At 40.8% G+C, this 18,636-nt stretch overlaps 1 protein-coding gene across 1 annotated transcript in view; it reads right to left on the bottom strand.

Annotated features, from left to right (window-relative positions):
• The window catches only part of ELAPOR2 (endosome-lysosome associated apoptosis and autophagy regulator family member 2), an 84,863-nt gene continuing 66,227 nt past the window's right edge, over positions 1–18,636 (bottom strand). The window contains exons 17-20 of the mRNA XM_075557641.1: positions 16,612–16,738; positions 10,691–10,869; positions 9,028–9,193; positions 1–60 (exon numbers count right to left, since the gene is read on the bottom strand). Coding sequence (XP_075413756.1) covers positions 1–60; positions 9,028–9,193; positions 10,691–10,869; positions 16,612–16,738 — 532 coding nt within the window. The remainder of the gene's footprint in view (positions 61–9,027; positions 9,194–10,690; positions 10,870–16,611; positions 16,739–18,636) is intronic.

Raw genomic sequence — 18,636 nt, 5'->3', positions numbered from 1 at the left:
TCAGATATTTGGAGATCTTGAGGATTTCAGTTGAACAGATTCAAAATGGTCTTCTTTTTCCTAAAAGGAAAATACACAAAATTAACTACAATGGCAGTAAGAGTTTAAGATCTTAAATGTCCAAAAGGAAATTTCCAGACATCATTTAAAGTGATGTGCCTGTCACTAGTCATGAGGATTTTACATTTAAAAGTGGATAGCAGATATGAAAGAGGACGGCTACCCCGAAGGGTAGTTTTGATGTGCAGAAAATAAGACGACAAATCTAAAATACAAGCAGGCACATGATTATAAGATATACCAAAAGTTGCAGCTGTGATTCCTATGAATAAACCACTGAGACCCTCCCTAAGGGGACACTCAGACTGGATGCTAAAAGAGGGGCCTTTGTTACATTACGAGTGAGCAAAGTAGGACTGACAGAAACGAAATAGTCTCATTGTAACATGGTCTGAGTAAAAAGAAACCAGGACACAAATACGTAAAGAGGACGCCAGGGAGCCATAAGATCATCTGAATTCACTGATACGTTTTAGGAAAATCTTCTAGATATATAGCTATTAAAGAAGCTCTACTTGAGAAACCTTGGTGGAGTAATGGATTTCACATTAGTCTTAGAACCACAAGGTCAGCAGTTCAAATCTATCAGCTGCTCTGTGAGAAAAAGATGAGGCTTTATGTTCCTGTGAAAGTTTCTCAGCCTTGGGAAAGCCACGGGGACAGTTCTACTGTTTTCTAGGGTCACTCTGAGTTGAAATGAACTCAATGCTGAGCAGTTGGTTGAATGCTGGGCTGCTAACTGAAAGGTCAATGGTTCCAACCCACCAGCTGCACCTCAGGAGAAAGATGAAGCTGTCTGCTCCCCTCATCAAGCTTTATGGTCTCGGAAGCTCTATGCAGATTACAAGTCAGAATCAACTCCATGGCAGTGGGTGTTGTGCTGTTGTTTAGTCCGGCTAGGCTGAAGTTCAGCTGCTGATGGGGAGATCTGAACCCATCAGCTATGCCAGCGGAGAAAGTCATGTCAATCAGCTTCTGTAAAGATGGCAACCAAAACCCCACCTCCTGCATGGAGTCAACTCTGGCGCTTAATGACCTGGCAACCTTGCAGTTCACAGCCTAGTGCCCACCGGCTGCTGCCCTACCAGAGCTCCTTTACCAGTGCCATCAGGATGACAGCGCGGGAAGCTGTATGTGCAAAGCAGAACCTAGGAGGCAGCTCTGCTTTGCCCGACGGGGTCACAGGGAGTCCATACTGACTCCACAACACACAAAACAATGACACGCATACTAAAGATATTAAATTAGCCATCCCAGATAACAATTTTAATCTTAACTCCAATATATCATTTGCTGGTATTTGTTAGGTAATCTTTCAAAACATTTAAAATTATTATTTTTTAATGGGAAAAATGAAATAAGGAGGGGTTGTATTTCCCTCAACATTTTCTAGAATAAAAACTTCCTGAATGTTGCTGTAATAGGACCAGTGCTATTGAAGGGCAAAATAAATAGAAATAAATGTGTGTATAGATTATATCTATCTTATTTTGTGTAAAATAAAGGAAAAATGAGGGAGGGGAGTCCTGGGTATTGATTGGTGAGTGTGTGTCGAAAGTAGAAGTGCGAAATGAGAAAATATCAGGAACTTGACAATGAGTAGCTGTCAGGAAGAACAACGCTGGCTTTGTGTTTCTCTCATTTGGGTGGAGAAGTCCAAGGTATTGGACTGGATGTAGATCAGCAGTGGCCAGATGACCAAAGTCACAGCAAGTGCACCCACATACCAGTTTCACCTTCCCCTGCTGAGCTACAGGCTCCGGAGAGCGCTCGGGGTGGACCTCGGCCCTCTCGCGGACTAGATCCGCCGTAACACGTTACGATGAGTCCTCATAACGCACATACTTGAGCACCCCCAGTTGCTAGGAATGGACCAGACTTCAGATAGACAAAGATGAAGGCACCAAAAGTTGCGCCTTCAAGGAGAAAACACTGTATTACAGCAAGGTACTCTGGGTTACAGCCATGAAACAAACAGAGGAGAGGGAGGAAATGCACTGCTTCATGTAAGATGATACGACTCAACATTTTCCCAGAGGAAAAAGGGTGACCTGTTGGGTATCCTCAGTGTAACATTTGGAGCAAGACATGGAAAGCCCTTTAAAATATCAATCTGGGTTCATAAGGGGGTAGCTACCAAGTCCTTAGATCTGACCCGGGATTTTGATCCTGTGGCCGGTGTGGTAGACCATCTATGTCAATAGCTAGCTCCACGAATTGACTGGTTGCTTCATGATGGCAAGAAATGTATCCATTCATTCTTAAATTGCTAAGATGTGACCTAAGACCAAGCTGATGGTAAATTCTCAGTCCATAATCATACACGTCCATTAAAACACCACATCGCAGAAGAAAACTGGAGAGGTGAGTGGCCTCTAGTTCACTGGCAAGCACACAGACCTCTCTGGGCTTCAGGTCCCCTTCAGGCTTGAGCTTCACACAGCTACGCAAAAGCCAACTTCTCTGAGAAGCCCCTCCCTCTCGGGTGACTGCACACCCTACCACATTCCCTCTCTTTGGCCCTCTCCCTGTCCGGGAGTGAGGAGTGATTTGTGCCACAAATTAGAGATTCCTAGAGGGAAGGGCTGTGTTCTAGTTGGCAACTCCTTAAAATCTGCAAACAGGGTGCATAAAGTACCTCATAAAGGATGGGGAGAAACAAATAAAAGACAACTAAAAATAAAAAACAAATTGTTGAGCCCCGAGTCAGTGGAAAAACTGCCCAGTGCAGTAGGAGAGAAATATCAGATAATAATATGGTTTTTAGGACATAGATTGGGCTTTATTAATAAATGCTATATGACATAACAGCTGGAAACTGTACTTCTTTGCTCCAAGAAGCCACGTGTAACACGTGGACAGACACTGAAAACAGTGCTGGTTCCAAGCAACAAACAATAAACAAAATTTTCATCTATCAATACAATAGAAATTATCAAGGATTTTATCTTACTTGGATCCATGATCAGTGCTCATAGAAGCAGCAAAGGACGTATTGCACTGGGCAAACCAGCTGCGCAAGATGTCTTTAAAGTGCTGAAGAGCAAGGACATCACTTGGAGGACGAAGGTGCTCCTAAGCACAAGCCACAGTAATTTCAATTGCCTCATATGCATGTGAAAGTTGTACAATGAATAAAAAAGGCTGAAGATGAACTGGTGTGTTTGCACTATATTACTGGTGAAAATATATACAGAATTTTGAAAGTTCTATCAGAACAAAAAATATGGTAGACTACCAAACAGCTAACAACAAATCTGTCTTGGAAGAAAGACAGCTGGAGTGCCCCTTATAAGTAAGTACGGCCAGACTTCGTCGCTCATACTTGGAGAGAGGCATGGACTGACACAGAGACAGCGACACTGGACTACAGCACAGCCATGTGAGGAGCGTGGAGGACTGGTCAGTGTTTGTTCTGATGGCCAAAGGGTCGCTATGAGTAGGGAATCACGCCTAACGATACCACAATACATTAGAATGCTGCTTGGCATTAAAAATGAATCCATTACTGATTAACACATAGTAGATGAAAGAATTCTTACATAAAATACTACACACTGTATCAGTACAATCATTTGGAGTTCTAACTGACAGAATCTGTGATTGTCAAAATCACTGCAGTGATTGCTTTTGGGCGGTGGGAGGTGACGCTAATGTCCTCTATCTTGGTAGGACTGGGGGTTACGGGAGTGCACACGTTTCTCAAAGCTCCTCAAATGATATATCTGTAATCTGTGCATTTCATTCTATGCAAAAAAATATCATGAAAGCTATAAAATACTTATCAATGACAATCAATACCATAAAGGAAAGCACTGAAATCTGCCACTTACTTTGAAATGCCAACAATGCAAAAGGATGGGTTAAGTAAATTGAGGGATATAGAAATACATAATAAATAAATTATCAAAAAATGCAGCTAGCAGTGGAGAGGTCTGAGGGGCCGGCCCCAATCCCAATAACTACGGGGACACCTGCCCCTCCCCACAGAAGAATTTATTTCATAAGAGGGCACTGAATCTGCAGCTCCGGGAGATGGACATATCTGAGCACTTGGGAGCAGATGAAGGGGGAGGAGGAGAGTGTGGAGCACATGCTGGCCCATCAGCCTTGAGGACGATGTCCCCGATTAGAGCAGTCAGTCGACAGAGAAGACCGAATGGCCGGCTCCACTATGAGACATGACGCCCCTCACTGACCCATAACCCTACAGGGGACAATACCGGAGATGCAATGTGGGAACTGCACCCGATCTGATCCTGCCACGCTGAGGTAAAACACTAAGGGGCTGCAACAGAACAGCAAGGGAACGGAGCGGCGAGATCCCCAGGAAATTCCAAAGGTGAACTTTGGGGCAAGGGCTTGGTACCCCAACAGACTGGACTGGAAAACACTCCTAAAGGCCAACAAACAGTCCTTGAACTAACTACAAGCTTTTCTTTCTTGTGTTTTGTTTTGTTTTTTGTAATTGATTAGTTGTTGTTGTTTTGTTGTATATTGTTGCTTGGTTTTGCTCTGTCGTGTTTTTGTGCATGTTATTATCTCTGCAGATCTGTCTAAATAAGGTAGGCTGGATGAACAATCTGGAGGAGAGAACAAAGAGACCGACAGTACCGGGGGGGCATGGGAGAGGGAGAGGTGGGGGGAAAGGAAGTGGTGTTAACAAACCCAGGGACAAGGGAACAACAAGTGATCCAAATCGGTGGTGAGGAGGGTGTAGGAGGCCTGGTAGGGCATGATCAAGGGTAATGTAACCAAGAGGAATTACTGAAACTCAAATGAAGACTGAGCATGATGGTGGGACAGGAGGAAAGTCAAAGGAAATAGAGGAAAGAGCTGGGAGGCAAAGGGCATTTATAGAGGTCTAAATAAAGGGATATACACATGAAACATATTTTATATGAGGATGGGGAAATAGATCTATGTGCATATATTTATAGGTTTAGTATTAAGGTGGCACAAGGACATTGGGCCTCCACTCAAGTACCCCCTCAATGCAAGAATACTTTCTTCTATTAAATTGGCATTCTATGATGTTCACCTTCCTGACACAATCACTGAAGATAAATGGGTGCATAAGCAAATGTGGTGAAGAACACTGATGGTGCCCCGCTATTAAAAGATATAGTGTCTGGGGTCTTAAAGGCTTGAGGGTAAACAACTGGCCATCTAGGTCAGCAACAACAAAACCCACATAGAAGAAGCACACCAGCCTGTGCAATCACGAGATGTTGAAGGGATCAGGAATCAGGCACCATCAGAACAAAAAATCATATCATTGTGAATGAGGAGGGGAGTGCGGAATGGAGACCCAAAGCCCATTTGAAGGCCACTGGACATTCCTTACAGAAAGGTCTCGAGAAGGAGATGAGCCAGTCAGGGTGCGATGTACCAACGTTGAAACATATACCTTTATATAGTTCCTAAATGCTCCTTCTCCCCCACCCCCTACTATCATGATCCCAATTCTACCTTACAAATCTGGATAGACCAGAGGATGTACACTGGTACAGATAGGAACTGAAACACAGGGAATCCAGGGCAGATGGTCATTTCAGGACCAGTGGTGTGAGTGGCGATACTGGGAGGGTAGAGGGAGGGTGGGTTGGAAAGGGGGAACCGATTACAAGGATTTACATATAACCTCCTCCCTGGGGGACGGACAACAGAAAAGTGGGTGAAGAGAGACATTTGACAAGGCAAGATATGACAAAATAATAATTTATAAATTATCAAGGGTTCATAAGGGTGGGGGGAGTGGGAAGGCAGGGGGAAACATTAGGAGTTGATGCCATGGGCTTAGGTGGAGAGCAAATGTTTTGAGAATGATGAGGGCAATGAATGTACAAATGTGCTTCACACAAGTGATGTATGTATGGATTGTGATAAGAGTTGTATGAGACCCTAATAAAACGATTTAAAAAATACTCAGCATATTTTCAATACGTGACAGAGCAATGTAGCTGTTTTCTATGATAACACATTAAAAATTGAATCTAGCACTGGGTTTAATAACTACCATAATTTCAAATAAATTATGAGCATAAAAGCTAAAAAATGTAGCTGGTTGTGCTACACAGTGCTTTCCACTTTTCTGTAGTATTTTTGTTATGGTTCAACATCTCATTTTAAAAAGTGAAAAATAAATGGTTTTCAAAATAAATTTGCTACACTGAACTTTCTCAGAGATAAAAACTAAACACTCCCTTGACTGCAGGGATGGCTATGGAGAACCTTTGTAAGCTTGCAAGGCCCTGGCTATGCGATAACAACATAGGAGATACTGCCAAGGGAATACTTCCGAGCTTATTGGATAGTTTAACATACTCTCTCCCCCTGATTCATCCCCACAGACTCTGTAAAGTTCAGTGCATCAATGGCTTTCTCTTAAAAACCTTATCCACTGCCTAAGCTCACTTCTATCACAATGTACATGGAATCAATAGATGTCTTGGGATTAATCCTCAAAGAGCCTCTTGTATTTTAATATGTCGTGATAAAATCACCAATGGTCTTTTGTTCTAGGGAATCTTCTCAAAAACATTTGTATTTTTAAAGTTTTGAAAGATAATGCATCTCTCTGAAATAAGTGGCAGACCTGCTTACTGTCTATTGTAAAAGATTCAGGTTACTCAGCCGAAGGTTCCTTTCTTATCAAGCATCCTGCTGTGTGTGCACAGATGTTACCTGGTCCTGTGGAAACTAGGGCTTGAGGAATCAATGTGATGTTGACATTTGGGTAATAGCTATTGCTGTGAGTACGAAACTGTGTTTCCTCTCTGGCCTAAGAGTGTCGTGTATTCAAATTTTTCTGTGAAATTGTAGCTAGCTAACTTTTTAAATAGTAGAGGTAACAAAATGGTGCTGCTTTCACAGTTTTCACCTTTTTGATGTCAATGACGGGAAATTGAAAGAGAGACAGCATTGAGAAAAATATAGCATGGCATTTGTGGTAAGCATGCTAACCAAATTATTACCAACTTATTATTGCTTGGCCATAGCCCTTTATTCCTGGTGATGAAGCAGAGTTGGGGGGATAATCACGGCTAAGTACAGGAATATAGAGGCACAGACATTTGCCTGACTAGTGCAGTGGGAGTTCTTCATTCTCCCCCGGGCAAGACAACTTACCCATAAGGTGATTAGCCTTCAGTAGACTCTAGGGTAACAATTCTGAGGAACTGGCAATTTTGCCAATTAGCTATTCTGGCCCAAAGTACCCTTTGACATTTTGGATGTATCGCCTCCCTTGACAAGACTTCCAGGTGCACCTCTTTTCAAAAAGTGCTATTAGCTCATTTCTGGCCTCATGTCAAAAATGAATGGTTTTTCCAAGTCACTCTTGTGAGATTACAGCCTGATCGTCCCACTTGTGGGAGGTGGGGGCTGGAGGGGAGTTAGCAATTAAGAAAGGTCCAAAACCCACTTGTCAACTGAAAATAGTATGCTTAAAGTGCAGCGGCGTTTACCCAGCAGTGTCTCAGCATCTAATTAAAAAGCAGTGCCTTACGTTTGGGAGGAGCTCTGGTGTTACGATAGTTCAAGAGCTTGTCTAACCACAAGGTCAGTGGTGGAACTCAACGGCCACTCTGGGGGAGATGCACATGGCAGTCTCCTCTGTAAGGTGTACCGCCTTGAACTCTGTGCAGACCATTCTACTCTGTCTTACTGGGGCACTCTGAGTTGGAATACTCAGAGACAGTGGTGTGGGTTTTACTCTTGGGATAAACTTTATCCCCTCCTCTGCAACTAAAAGAGAGCAACTGGGCCAACTGGAGTTTGGGACCATCAAAAACTCATGGCCACTGAGCAGATTCTGACTCACAGCGACTCGGTGGGACAGGCTAGGTGCCCCTGTAGGTTTAAGAAACTGTAACTCTTTTTTTAAAATCATTTTATTGGGGGCTCTTACAGCTCATAACTATCCACATATCCATTGTGTCAAGCACATTTGTACATATGTTCCCATCATCATTTTCAAAACATTTTCTTTCTACTTGAGCCCTTGGTATCAGCTCATTTTTTTTCCTTCCACACCCCCTCATGAACCTTGATAAATTATAAATTATTAGTATTTCCATTTCTTACACCATCCTCTGTCTCCCTTCACCCATGTTTCTGTTGTTTGTCACCCTGCGTGTGTGAGGGGGACAGGAGAGGGAGATTTATATGTGAAATCGGTTCCCCCTTTCTCCCCACCGCCTTCCCCCTAATCTCATGTTTTCACTACTCCCATTATTGTTCCTGAGGGCTTTATCTGTCCTGGATGCGTGTGTTGAGAGTTCTTATCTGTACCAGTGTACATGCTCTGGTCTAGCCAGATTTGTAAGGTAGAACTGGGGTCATGATAGTGAGATGGGAGGAAGCATTAAAGAACTAGAGGAATGTTGTATTTTTTGTGGCTACTCTTTACGGGAGTTGAAAGCCCCATCTTGCTTCCTTCGATTCATCAAAGTCCTACCAAATGCCTGATCCTAGCTTACAAATAGTTCAGCTAAATTGGAACTCAACCGTGTCCATTTGACTGCTGAAGCTATTCAGGCTCAGCACAGATAGAAATAATGAAAAACATAGATCATACCATTCAGCTCAGTCAGAACTCAAAGCCATTCTCATAGATGTGGTCAATACCTTTCTTGATGAACCTTGTTATAGTTTCACCAGCTGAGCTATTGCCAATGATCTAGCTGCTTGGTCTGCTTTATGGGAAACTACAGACTGGCAGATTGAAGACGCCCTTCTTTGTTCCCACAGACTTTAGAAATAAATCTTAGCCACTGATCTGATCATCTGGGTCAGCTGAAATGACTGTTCTTATATTTACATAATCGTGTACTTTGAAAAATATTTCTCTTGCATAAATACCCACCGAGGCATAAACATGCTGAATCAAAGGACTTGTATAAATGCCACTGTAAGGCGACCTTACTAAAGCACAGTAATAGCAGGTTAAAATTCTAGTCTCACCTTTGTTGCCAAGGATTTAAGTTTTCCCAGTAGTGACTGTTTATTGGAATACACAACCTCCTCTTCATTGTCTTCTCCTTCCATGATTGCACAACTGTCTGCAGCTGGAAGCTCACATTCTTTTGAGTTGGCCGTCATTACTAATTTGGAGTATTTGTACTCCAATCTTAAGAGTGATTAAAAGATAAATTTATAAATGAACAAATTAATAAAAAGGAATAAATGGCAGTTTATTTTTAAAATAAAATCATACATATTTTAGGTGGATGTCTTATTTACTGCTGCTATGCAGAAATACCACAAGTGAATGGTTTTGACAAACAGGAATTTATTCTCTCACCACTGAGGAAGCTAAAAGTCCAAAATCAGGGGCCTGACTCTAAGCCCAGGAATCCTTTCTCTGGCAGCTCTGAGGGAAGGTCCTAGTCATCAGTGCTTCCATATGGCTAGGGGTTCACTAGCAAAAGGACCCTGGATCCAAAAACCTCATGCCAATTTCAGCTCTTCTTCAGGAACAGGCCCCCCTCTCCTGCTTTGCCCTCCTGCCAGAGCATTGCCGGGTAAAGCCCAGGAAAACATCCCCAACATCAGATCAAGGCTGGGACTAGCTTAATGGTAAATCCTTGTAGAACTGATTGACCTATCACATTAGAGCACATCGTAGGAGATGATCATTACATAACTGCCAAGCCAGAGAATCATGGTCCAGCTAAAATGACATGTATTTTGAGGGGCACAATTTAATCCATGCTATATTCCTCCAGCTCATTCAATTGTCTATTGTATAGCCACTCCACCAACAATTTCCCCTCATCTATAGCCAAAGCTATGTGTTCTTTCATTTGTCGATCATTTGACATGCAAATATTTCCCAGAATTTCAGAGTACAAAACAGTTAACTCTACCACTGTTTTAATTTGATTACATTGCCCAATTAAGAAGGCGACAATTGTTTTCTTAATGTATGAATATCTGGAAGCTAATTTACAATAAGACTGGTCAAAGTTTAGTTTAAAAATACGATAATATCAAGCAGGAAAAGAACTTGGTCTTTATTATGGCTCTATATCATTCTTCATTTATCTTTAACATCCTAAATATTACAATTGTCCCGAGGTATAAAAATACTGAACTTTCACAAGCCCACTATGTAAATTATTTTTAAAGATTCAAATCATGTAACAAGTCAAGACATGTCCAGAGGTTAGCCCTATATTCAACCTCAGATTTATTTAGTCCTGAATAAAGAAATGTGATATTTGTCAATATATTTAGTCAGTTTCCTACAGGAAACAGCAAAGCAAAAGATGGGTCAAGAAGACAGCATGATATCATGAAAAGAGCAACAGGTACAGAAAGAAAATCAGCTTCCAGTTTCACCTGTGCCACCATCTACCTGTGTGACCAGGAGCCTCCATTTTTCTTAGTCTGTGTAATTAATTGGTCCAAACAAATGATCTCTAATGTTTTGTGATATCAACAAAATAGACAAAGCTTTGGCTTGCTTTCTTAAAGGCCTTTCTTCGAGGAGAAATGTTTGACTAGGAGATATGTGTCTTGTGTCTGAGAAAGTCTTTTGTATATAAGGATTAAATCCAAAATTTCCCAATTGTTGGGATTCCCAGTTCTGTTGGAATGTGATTATTCCAGTGACGTTACTTACTTTTTATTCTTTTTCCAGAAATAACAAGTTAGGGCCACCAGCAAAACAGCGGTAAAAGCTCCCGCGCCTGCTCCCACCTTCAGCCAAAAGTCAACTGTTTCGCAGGTTGACAGCTTTTTCTCAGGCAAAGAAATTCCTTTAATGCACCATTTAGGTTCATTCCATACGTATAAGGTCTCCTTTTAAACAAGCAAACAGAACAATACCTCGTGAAAACAAGGTCTGTATTCAAGCAGATAGGTTGAGAGGTGAGTTTCTCATGGGGCAGAGGACGGTTGCCAATTCCTTATTCACAGGAGGCACAGAAAATTAGTCCAGGAAGTTCAGCATTCACCTGTTGAAACTCCAGGAAGACAAGAAAGCGATCTACTAAAGAGTGATTAAGGAAGTCGTGAATAACGGTATGGAAGCTGAGTAAAAATGACTCCATTTGGACACATCATTTTTGTCTATTTTCCTCAAATGTCTGGTGACCTCTGATTCTGTAAGTCATTTCTGAGTAGAAGTAGAAGTGAGTGAATATTGTTAGCTTACTTGAATGCCACCATTGTATAACGTAGGTTCACTGACCCCACTGGCATCTCACCAAAGTAGAAGAGCAGACCGGGAATTCCGGGCATGGAGGAGCACCATGTCCAGCCAGCTTTGGTACGTGGTATGGAAGCAGGCACCCAAACTGCACCTGTCTCCCTCACACCAAAATAGAAAGGCTACGATTCTGTATAATCACTACTCATACCAGTTATTCTGATTCCTCCAAACTAGATGATTCTAGTTCTTTATGGCAATATTTTTCAAACTGCGCCTTGCAACTTGCACTATACTGGATTTCAAGCCACAATTTAATATATGTACAATGGGGCAGATTAGAAGAGAAAACCAGAAGACAGTTCACGGATCCTTATAGACTTCAACATGCACAATAGCAATTTGCATGACAATTATACCATTGATTAAGAAGAGGATATTAAATCTTTTGCTCATTGTGTCTCATTAAATTTTCTAGTGTGTGATAATAACTTTGATCAACATCCTGAGAGAAGCATAATGCCATGACATTTATTTTTATGTTAACTTAATTTGCAGTGAGTCATGGAGTGCCGTGCAGTAGAATCTTACTTAGACCAAAACTTTGGCCAAGTTTTGAACTAGAATTTGCTGCGTGTTTTTCAGGGGAAAAAAAAATCTTAGTGATTGATTTTTTTTAGCACATGAAAATGATAGCATTTTCATTAACCTTCGTTCAAAGAGTTACTTTTAGAGTGGATTGCATTACTTTTGTAAGCAAAGAAACGAAGTGAGAAATACAGACACATTCTCAGCTGCTACATCCAGTGCAAAACAGGGCGACTGTAAAAAAAAAAAAAAAAGAAGGTTGACTTCAGTCAATAAAGGTTGACTTCACTTGATTGGAATCTTATAAAAAGAAAAGAAAGAGAGACTGTGGAAGCGTGTATGTGGTTCTGGGTCTTAAATGGCAGGCTCCATTGTCTAAAGACAGTCTTACACAATAGTCTGAACACTCAAAATGCTTACAATTTCAATTAGCTTCTCAAACACTGACAAAGAAGAAAACAACATCAAGCTACTGGTAAAATGTCCTAAAGTCATTCTATGATGGTTATTCAGAAAGCTCCACTACTATGTCACTCCATCTTACATCACTGGTAATCAAGAAAATGGCTGACATTGCAGTGAAGGGAAAAAATCACTCTCTCTGAATGTAAAGATTACTGTGTGAACAGAGGGAGGTACATTTGAGAGTACATTTAAGAGCATTCCTCTTAGTGATAACAGAGTATCTCCTCTATCTTCACTCCTGCAGGACATTTGGAAGTAATGCCTAATACACTTAGAGTCTGGTATAGATTTTTGGAGATCCAATTTGATAAGAGGACTTTTATCACAAATTGAAAAGCTCTTGTGCGTTATACTAGATATATGTGGAGGACTTATTATGTTGTTTAAATTTAACTTCATGCACAAATGGATTAGCTATATTTACAGAATCACGAAAGTACACTGTCAACAAAAGGTGATAAATTATAAAGGATAAGGCAGACAGTCAAGCTGAAATTCTGAGCAATTATTGCAAAAGAAAAAATATACTCATCATTATTTGGCACTATCTTTTTTCCTATCATAAAGCTCTGGTATCCAAAGCAATCCATTCTTACGCCTGGGCATAATGGAAATAGTAGTGAAAGCTGTTATTTGTATGATGCTGCGATCGCTGAAGGGTGGCTTTTTGGAAACATTTAGAGGCTGGAAGGGATCCACTCCACTCCCTGCAGCATACCCATATTTGCTTGTTGTTGCACGGAATATACAAGGGGGCTTCAAAATTCATGGGCAAATGGAAATAAAACAAAGGACAATTTTTCCACAAACTATTTGAAGCGTCCTTCATACTAAGGAATGTGTACCAAGTCAGGAATTACTCTCGCGTGTTGCTTTTTAAAACTCAATCACATTTGCCAAAGGTTTTCATTTGGTATGATAGAAGGGTATACTTTAATTGATTTTTCTTATACTTCTCAAATTAAGTTTGGAACCAGAGTGAGAAGTCATATATTTCAAAATAGGAAACACATCAACGTGTTCCCAAAGATAATTTTCTTTAGGAAAAAATACATATTAAAAAAAATCATCTAGCAATGCTCTGTTCCCAGGACTCTGATAACATGCTGAAAAGAACTTTTTAATGGAGGCAGTTAGAATAAAAATTTAGAGAAATTGGTGTGGCTCCACTACCTTCACCTTGAAATCATTGCCTTCCAAAAGGCAGTATTAAATATTAAAGAACATTTGGGTAACATATCTTTTCTATATCTAAAACACTTGAGTTAAACTTGGTGCCCAAAGAACATAGCTCCACTTTTTATTTACTCTGAGAGTGATCATAAGTTTATGATGATTTGGGGAAAAGAGCAAAGAAGAATTCCCATTGCAAGGCAAAAAGGCACATTGTAATTATTATGAGAATTAATATGGAACTATTTTTGTGAAATGGGAATTTTCATCCTTGACCCACTTAAAAATGTTAAAAAAAGAAACTAGCGCAACAGGATGCTACATGTGTGAGCATTTTCCCAGCAGGTTCTGAGCTGAGATAAACTTCTCTATAGATCATACCCGATTAGTTGAATAAAACATTCCCTTCTTTATTTTTAGTGCGAGTTCTGGATTTTTTTCCCATCTTTGTATTAAAATATTAATAAAACAATATTTACGTTAACTTTATGCTTGTACTCACACATTTTTTAAAAAATACACTGCTCCCTGAAACAATTTCATTGCTAGATGTAATCTTGTGTGTTTGTGTCTATGTACTAGGTTCAATGTGCAATACATTTTTTACTACAGGTTCAATGTTATTAAAGTTTGAAAATACCCCATTTGAATAATACCTACCTATACGCTTCCTGCCAGCCCCACCTCAAGAGCAAACACCGTTGCTGCCGTGTATGCATGAGATTAAGAGGGGGAAGGGGTCACTGATTTCGTCCCCTCTCACATTCCTGCCTTGAAATCTTCCAATTAAAGCCCTTCAAGACTTCCTTGGAAGCCCTGGGAGCATCATGGTTACATGTTGGGCTGCCAACCACAAGGACGGCAGTTTGAAACCACCAGCCGCTCTGTGGGAAAAGACAAGGCTCTTTGCTCTCAACAAGAGTTAAGGTATGGGCTCTCAAAATCGCCTGGATGGCAGCGGCAAGACTTCCGTGCACTGAACAGCTCCCCGAAGCTCTGTGAGCACTCTCGCCTGCTGCTCCGTGGTAAGCACGTAAAGACCACTCTTGTCCCCTTGGCCACTCAAACGAATGGCCATCGAGTCTATGCCAACTCAAGGCGACCCAATAGGATGGGTTAGAACGGCCCCCTGTGGATCTCCAAGACTAACTCTTGATAGGAGTGGAAAGCTTTCTTTCTCCCTCAGAGCACGCTGGTGGTTTTGAACTGCAGGCCTTGTGGTTAGCTGTCTAATGCTAGCACCACCAGGGTTCCATTTGTCTTCCACCTCTCAGAACGTCCACCAAACCCTCGGACCTTGTGATGTTCCTGTCCACTAGGACTCTAACGTCAATACCGACTTATCCTCATTGGCGCTTCTGTACTACCCTTCCAGTAATTTCGTGAGGGAAACAGGGTAAGCAATTGGCCTCGAAGCAAGCAAAGTTACATTTCATAGTACTCTTAGCTGCTACGATGAAAAGGCTGTATCAAATACTCCTGGCAGTTGTGCAAATTGACACAACCAAAGCAGTTTAGAACATAATGTCTGTTTCCTGGATCCAACTAGTCTCCTAATAGTATACTCTAAGAAGATAATCAGATCTCTAACAAAGATGTTTTATCATAGAACTATGTATAAAAGCTTACTTTCCATTTGTTTCTGCAATGTTCAACAGGGAAGGTAATAAATCCCTAATTGTAGAAATAATAGGATATTTATTAATCATTAAGACCATATTTTCAAAAATATACATTTTAAGGCAAAATTTTTAATGATCTATTAACTACATAAGTCAAACTCAGAAATGTATAGGATAGAATCTGAACTTATTTTGAAAAATAAGAGAAAAAAGTAAACAAACTGCAGAATGTATGGGTGGATGTGTATGTATGAGACAAACAAAAGGGAGACACCAAGTGAAAATGCAAAAATAATAATTAAATAATCATTATTTCTGAGAAGTGAGACTGAAACTGGGATTTTAATTTATTTTCATTTTGCTAGTGTGTGCAGCCTGAATTGTCCATGTTAGTTTGCATTGCTTTGGTTTCAGAAACATGGGGGAAATTTTTAAATATTTAATGGCAGTGAAGCAGAATCCTGCTTTTCTGAAGTGCTGGTCCCCCAGAACTGGGGTCCAATATCAGAAGCATTTCTCTTATCCTAATGATGAGGGGAAAATTTTCACACAAGTAGTAGTTGAAAGGCAGGTAGAGATATGTCACTATCACCTCAAACCTACATAACTTCTAATCTCATTAGATAACTTCCTCTGAGCATACTATGGGGTGATCAGGTAAGGAAAACAAATAAGGAGGGGGTTGGGCAGGAAACTAAATGAATAGCTAGCATTTACTGAGCATTTACCATATGTCAGATACGTGATAAGCATATTAATATTCTTGTGAAGCATTTGTGCCTATTTTACAATGAAACTGAGGCACGGAATGATAAAAATCATTTACCGAAGATAACACGGTAGCGTGCATAGGTTGGCATCTACCTGAGACTGAGCCTATGTTCTTAACCTCTATGAGCTGCTATCTCAAGAGTTCTGTTTACTTGAAACCCTACTCTCGTCACTGGCTCGACTGTTTGTTCTCCCTCAGCCTTTGGACCCGACTCCTGGTTCACTCTCGAGCCTAACCATTGTGCTGGCTTGAGTCAACCTCGTGAACCTACCTATTTAGACATCGCCCCAATGGGCAGCTGCCCCTTTGTTCTTGATGCAACCCAAAAGTGTGACCTCAGTAAGTATATGCATATGTTTTCTAACAGGCTAGCCAAAGAAAACTATTGCACACTATAGACTATAATATTCGTGAAACACACTTTAGTTTTTAAGATGCTTCTTGTGGTGAACCAGTTATACCATTCCATCTTAATTATACCCACAATCACTATAAGAGTAACACTTTGCCTGAGTGGTATCATTTCTTTAATATCCAGGCAATTTGGCCCATAACTCCCTTGTCAAAATTCATTTCCCCAATCCCAAGACACATCCACAGCTACCCTAGCATATGACAGTTTAGCTACCGGACTTAATTGTAAATGCTACCTGCAGGTAACTGTAAGCTTCAGTCATGTCTTTGAACCTGAACTTCTTGGGTGCAAGTGATACTGGACTAAAGAATTGTATCTTTGATGGCCTACATCTGCTTGGGTAAGTCTGCCCCCTTACCTGAAATCCTCTCTTACAGGCTCCCTCAATCTCATGGAAGTCACGCTCTGTGCAGAGAGGGCAAGCTTCAGCACTCTCCCACAGGAAATAGAATGTACATCCATCACAGGTGCCTGCTGGACACTTGCTGAAACAATAAAAGCAGCAACATTAGTGACACATCCAAATACAAGGCAGTTAACAATTTAGAGAGATATCAACAGATCATGACACAAGGTTCTAGGAAGACTTCTTGGAAGAGGTGATGTCTAAGATGAGTCTAGATGATCCAGTAACTAGAAGAGAGGGAGAAAAGGAAAAGGTATTCTTGCTAATGAACGGTAAGAGGGGCTTCAAAACGGAAAGATCCATTACCTTTTAATTCCCTCACAGTAAAATGAATCAGACATAAATGTTTTAAATCCATTGCCATCATATCAAGTTCTGACACCTAGAGACCCTACATAGGGTTTCAAGGTAGCAAATATCTATGGGAGTAAAGAGCCTCCTCTTTCTCCCTGAAAAAGACTGGTGGTTTTGAACCACTGGCTCTGTGATTAGTAGTCCAATGGCTACCCCACAGCGCCACCAGGGTTCCTGGAAGGAAATCACAAGCAGGTTATTGCTGGGTTTATAGTGAGTACTATCATCTAGAGAGGAATGTGGTTAAGGTTATGATTCAGTTCGAGAAAATAAAGTTTCCTTTAAGGTAATATAGACACAAGGAGTCCTGGTGGCATAGTGGGCAAAGAGCTGGGCTGCCAGAGCGTGAACCCACCAGCTGCTCTGGGGAAGAATGTGAAGCTTTCTGCTCCTGTCCAGATGTACAGCACAACGTGGAAATTCTACTCTGTCTTACAGTCAGAATCAACTCAATGGCTGTAAGTCTGGTTTTCTGACTACAGACAGAATGAAACATAGAACCAGAGTCTCCAGAGAGTGGGGACAGAAAGTGAATGCCTAAGGGAAACACAAACAAACAAGATTAGCCTAGGTTTCCCTGGGTTCAGCACGACTCTGAAAGAAGAGGTTAGCATCAGCACTCTGTGGACAATGCGGACAAGGGACAGGTGCGGTGAGTCAATCACTATTCAGTGCCTGCAGAGAGACTTTGTGAAACTCGGCTTCTGGTGGATGGGTCCATTTCATCAACTTACTCTCTCATTTTAGGGACAAACACAGCATGGCGCTAAATTAACCTGCTGTTACTGTGTACAGAAGCCTTACTGACTGAAGTAGGGAACTATTTGGAAAGTTTTAAGAGGGATGGCTGTTTGGTCATGAATTTATTAAGACTAGGAAAATATTGTTCTACTGTATTTCCAACTCCCTTAAGTCAAAGCATATAAATATAAGATGTCTTGAAAAGTCTCTTTCAAACCTTAGCTGTTACTGTTGAGGGTCCTGAATATCTAATGGTAAAAAGGTAGTCACACCAAAATAGGTAGAATCCCAAGACTCCTCCTTTTAAAATTTAACTTCAAATGCCTTTCTGATGATACTGACCAAAACTAAAACACACACACACACATGCACAAAACCAGAGATGTCAAGCCAATTCCTACTCACTGGGCCCACTACAGGACAGAATAAAACTCTTACCATAGTATTTTCAAGGTATAAATCTTTCTAAAAGGAAATTGCCACATCTTTCTCCTGAAGCGCATGGGTAGTAACCAAGACCTCATGGTGAGTAATCAAGAACTTAACCACTGCACTTCCCGTGATATGCAGATGCTCACAGTTTTAGTTCAAGGACATACATTGGATGTTTCCGCATATATGGCTTATCTAGAATAGGCAGTGAAAATAGACTAAAGCTTATTAGTTGGTTATCAAGGGAAGACATAAGGGAACAGAAAAAAGAACAGCCTTTAGATTGGTTTAGAAACCAATTTTATTCTTGTCTAGACTCATGTTAATGGGTAGTATAGTCATCGAAGACTCTATTTCTATGCAAAGGCGTGTTCACAGGTGCCAATGGTTAGAATATCAATATACCTTTATTTACAGCATAGGAGGGGTAATAATAAAGTTCATAATAAG

Source organism: Tenrec ecaudatus, chromosome 9 (assembly GCF_050624435.1).
Source record: "Tenrec ecaudatus isolate mTenEca1 chromosome 9, mTenEca1.hap1, whole genome shotgun sequence".
NCBI lineage: Eukaryota > Metazoa > Chordata > Mammalia > Afrosoricida > Tenrecidae > Tenrec > Tenrec ecaudatus.
Note: the sequence above shows the minus strand (reverse complement) of the source record. Positions and strands in the feature narration are given on the sequence as shown.